The sequence below is a fragment of the Penaeus vannamei genome, chromosome 15, assembly GCF_042767895.1.
Source record: "Penaeus vannamei isolate JL-2024 chromosome 15, ASM4276789v1, whole genome shotgun sequence".
NCBI classification, from domain to species: domain Eukaryota; kingdom Metazoa; phylum Arthropoda; class Malacostraca; order Decapoda; family Penaeidae; genus Penaeus; species Penaeus vannamei.
This window is the reverse complement of record NC_091563.1, coordinates 39,851,401-39,856,400: the sequence shown is the minus strand read 5'-3', so window position 1 is coordinate 39,856,400 and position 5,000 is coordinate 39,851,401. Positions and strand designations below refer to the sequence as shown.

The 5,000-nt window shown below is 33.1% G+C and overlaps 1 protein-coding gene across 1 annotated transcript in view; it reads right to left on the bottom strand.

The window, feature by feature from the left end:
- The window catches only part of sgl (UDP-glucose 6-dehydrogenase sgl), a 36,799-nt gene that overhangs the window by 2,618 nt on the left and 29,181 nt on the right, over positions 1-5,000 (bottom strand). The window contains exon 11 of the mRNA XM_027369503.2: positions 1-303. This exon is cut by the window's left edge and continues 2,618 nt beyond it. Coding sequence (XP_027225304.1) covers positions 269-303 — 35 coding nt within the window. The 3' untranslated portion in view covers positions 1-268. The remainder of the gene's footprint in view (positions 304-5,000) is intronic.

The window sequence follows — 5,000 nt, the reverse complement described above, 5'->3', positions numbered from 1 at the left end:
AATATTAAACAACATACTATCAGCTTTGAACCTGCCTAAATTAACATCAATAATCTTTCTACTGCATATTCTATTCATATGAGGTCAAAGTCATAAAAGGAACCAAACCAAGAAGTTATTTAAGACATTTTTTTTTTTCATTACTAAAACAACATTAAACGTATTCTCAAAGCACCCTATACATTGGATAACCGGTACAGATGTTCTAGAATTTTGCCTTCTTCGCATTCCTTGGACCCACAATGTCTGCTGGAAGACTGCTCATGAGTTATGGTGTCCATGAGAAAGCTGGAAAATGTTCACCTGAAAAGAGAAAACAGCAAATATGAACGCTAGGTCATATGGAAAAGACAATACAGAACAGTGCATATGTTTTATGTTATTCATGTTTAATTTGTTGATATCAAAATTACAGATAATGAAAAATACTGGATCTTTAGAATTTAATTTCTTATTTTCTTGTTAAAGAAAAGAGAAAACAGCAAATATGAATGCTAGGTCATATGGAAAAGACAGTACAGAACAGTGCATATGTTTTATGTTATTCATGTTTAATTTGTTGATATCAAAATTACAGATAATGAAAAATACTGGATCTTTAGAATTTAATTTCTTATTTTCTTGTTATTGTTTAAGAACAAAAAATAATCAAAGTAGAAGCACGACCTTTCTATGTACCTAACTCACATAAGCATATAACTGTCCTTCAATATCACACTCATATAGGTCAAGCCATAGAACAGATATGTAGTCTAAAATCTCTGGATAAAAAGCAAATTACACGTCATGAGCTGTCATCAATCTAAATAGACTTCAACATATCAAGATATATCCATCATAATCTTATTAATCCTCCTCTTCCTATGCTTTATACTATGATTGCCTATACTAGTACAGCAAAACTCTTAATTCTGCTTTGAAGAGAAACAATTTACTAGCAGTGACAAACCAAAATAGTCAAGCTACTACTGAATGCAGTATGTAACAGTTCTCTTGGTGTCACATTGTACATTCTATGTGCTTCTCCTTTCCTACATAACACCATTAGTCCTCTCTAGCAATACAGGGGTTAATAAAGTCCATTCAAGATAATTTTTTTTTTAAATCTTTGTTTTTTCTCAGAATTCATCAGTGAATAAAAAGCCAAGCTGTGAGAGATATAACTGAGTCTCCAATAGAAACACATAGAAAAAAATTATATTAAACAGGAAAACAATCCTAAGAAAAATCGTGGACCAAGTGAGAAAACTAGAAATAAACATACACAAAATGAATTATTTTTTACTTTCACAAATGCGAGAAGACTAAGAAACTCGGAAAAACTAGAAATTTCCACTTAAAATACATAACAGCTCAGACATACTGCAGATTTCACAATAAATATCAACGTCATAATAAAAAACAATACTATAACATACACTGTGGGGAAAATATGTAAAAAAAAAAAAAAAAAAAAAAAAAAAAGGAAATCATGTGCATTAATAAGTAATCAAATTTAATGTAAAGATGCATTCCAAATACATATGCAGAAGCAATCATCTGCACCTGTCTATTGCAATAACTTCAGAAACATTCCTAATCATCCAAGTGATATATATCAAGTGTGAAGTAGCAGATGCAAAACATCATCCCACAATTCTAATCCCTTTAAATAACTATAAAATATTACTTGAAAAGACAGAAGTGAACAAAACATCCTAACAAATAAAGGAGATGGTTCCCTTTAACTTTCTTGTAGCCCTGTCCCTCACCCCTTATTTCATCATGGAAAAAAACTAAACGAGTCTATTATCATAGTCATACAACATAGCAAATTAGAAATATAGATCTCGGAGAATGGCAAAACAGCAAAAAAAAATACATCTGCGGAAAAAAAATCTAACAGCAAAGCAAAGAGGCAGCAAGGAGTCTTGATAACATGCACGAGTGTTCATTTGGGACGGATCTACAACCCACACCCCAGGAGAGTTACTATTCACGTAAGCATAATGCCCTGATTTTGGTCCATGTGAGCTGCGAGGCAACTGTATCCAAAAGGTAAAAAATTACCAGCTGTATAAATGCAGCTAAAATATAATCATCGGCACATTTGCTTCAAATATTTCCTTCAAGCAGTGCTCTAAAACTCATACATGACTAGAAAGTTCTTTTACAGTTTCGAGAATTAAAATTCTTTTAACTGATATTTACCTCAGAAAAATATAGCTAATACTTAATTTTACAACAAAATTTCTATCTAAAGAAAGAAAGAAAAAATATTTGCTATCTGTAATAGTGCAGATGTTAAACTATCAGTTCTATTTCAGTCTTGTGAGGAAATCATGCCAACTGTGTGGAAAGAACTGAAAATGCAAGTTGAAGTTTACCAATGAAGTTCACCAAGTTACAAATGGGAGGTGTAGTGGCACTAAAAAAACTAGTGCATTTAATCACTCATACATTAAAGGGAAAAGTGTAATTTGAGTAATTCCTGGATATTCACCCCTCACAAAGATATCCCATAACATGGGTTGGTTTTTGCAGCATGTTTAAAAGCCTCAACAGGAAATAAGTTGCAAGAAGACATCACCAAGTACTCAAGTACAATGTGCCATCGTGCCAGGTAATGAATGAGTTAAGGTCGGGGTGTTACACGATTTCAGATAGTAAACGTATAGAGCCACAGCCGTCTACCCCTCTTATTCACCCCAGTTACTTTACACTGGAAACAGGGGATATTTATAATGGCACAAACTTTAATATTATAGTACAGGTATATATGCAAACAATAACTAATAATTACAATTTCTTTCTTTCATATAATATCTTTCACATGTTCAGAAAACAAGATTTCAGAACTTGGACTGATCATGTGTGATTTATCTATTTATTGAAAATTTTCTGCCGCATCAACATATAAGTTCATTAGCGGCATATAAAAACAGCAATTAGACAAGTCTTGAGAGCAAAGCCCCCAGGTAAGGAAAGGTCATATAGCACCATGACAAAAGTGGCAAAAATGTTAAAAATGAGTTAACAATTAGGATAAAATATGCTACATGTCAAAGGTTGTAGAATATTGTTGGTTATAATGGTAGTGAAAAGGGTAAAGAGGAATAGCAAAAGAGTACAAAGGCCATTGGGGACTGACACAAAGCCAACATTTTAGGATGTGGAAAGATGAAGAAGAGAAGGAGAAAGAAAGGTGGAGAAGAAAAGACCATGCAAAATTAGTTAAAGTGAGGGCTGAGGTCCATGGATGGGGTGATCCCCCACATTGGGCCTCAGTCTCGTCTCCTAACCACCACCAACCCCCATGACAACAGGCATGGGATTGGGGGTGTCATTATTTGTGAGGAAACAATTATAAACAGGCATCACTCACAGCCAATATCAATATATGATAATTCAGTCTTTCTTTATCATTGCTGACTATTCTTGTATCAAAATATACTTTCTTCAAGTTTAAACTTATCAAAAGATGCCTGTCCACAAGGGATTAACTTTGAGTGTTGTTATAAACTTCCCATGCTACTGTCTTCCTTATTTCTAATGTATTTAAGTTGGCCCCATCCTCTCATATGGAACCAGTACTCAAGAATATTCACTTTCCAAGGTGATATGGCCTATCTGTTTCTTGGTGGGAATAGCTAATGGTAATATCATTTATTTTTCACCCTTTTTACTGATTACTTTTTGGCCTTGATTTCCATCTTCAGTCTGTGCAACAGTCGATCATGATACTGTTAAGTGGCCTATAAGGTATACCCCTAAAACTCCAAGGCAATCCATGGTAAAGTAAACTGGAAATTTTACTTTATGTAGCTCTAGTACTAGTTCCCATAAGTGATCTACTTTATAATAATGGGTGAATTTTAAACAAGTAAAAATGCATATTTGTTCATAAGCAAAGTAGATGAGACAAAAAATCTATATATTCTATGGGAAACTACTTGTATTCAGCAATGAAAGCAATGCTCCTTAATCATAAAATTTATTCCTTGTCAAAATTAGATACAACAAACCTCAAAAATACATAATGTCTAAATTTCCATCAATGAAAAGCAATGAATTATTTCAACTTTAGTAGGAAATTAAGCTCATGCAGGAGCTCTGCCTTTCATAATACTTTAAATCCATATAAAGATGGGAGTAACACCATTACTAGTAAGGGCCCTCCATAATGCTGTCACTTTCTTTGTAATGATAATGATAATTCCATTTCATTTTTTATGAGTAACTAATTTGGTTATGCTGGTTGTTTTTCTTTGCAATATTAGGTTGTTATTCATTACCTATTACTTTATGCATTGGTCATCTGGGAAGCATGTATATATTGGCTTTGCAGTAAAAATCTGCAGTTTGTCTTAGCTGATTTATTTGAGTACACGTACAAAATGTATAACTCTTGAACGAGACCTGTAACCCTATCCAAACCCAAAGATCAAGAAAGGCATCAGAAAATTAAAATGCTGAACAAGTCTCCAATCATGGAGTCAAACTTCCCCTCTTTCTGAAGCTCAACAATTTGTGCCTTCAAGGAAAGAACTTTCTCTGTTGGAAATTAAATCGTATAGCCTAAACAAGAAGGCATTTCAGATTCTAATTTTGAAATATTGGCTTTTCTTAAATACAGCAAGGTACTGTTACAAGGAGTTCAATATTAGGTTCATGTTATTTCTTTTCTTTTATTAATAAGCGATCAGTAATCTTGAATCCTTGAAATACCTTTTTTATCTTTATTAACAAATAACTTTTTTTTCTTGTGTGTGTGTGTAAATTGTTGTAAAATCTATTGTAAACTTTGTTTCTTTTTAAGTGTTCAAAAGGATGGGATGCATGAAATGCCAGTCTACCAAGAAGGGTTTAGTGGAAGGTCATGTAGGATACCCAATCCAGTATCTGTGATTGATAAAATGAGAAAAAGAATTTCCAATTTACCATAATGATGCTTGCTTAATTACTTAGTTACTTGGTATAAGTTTAAGCAAGAGCCCTAATAGCGGCTCATACTAAGGCTA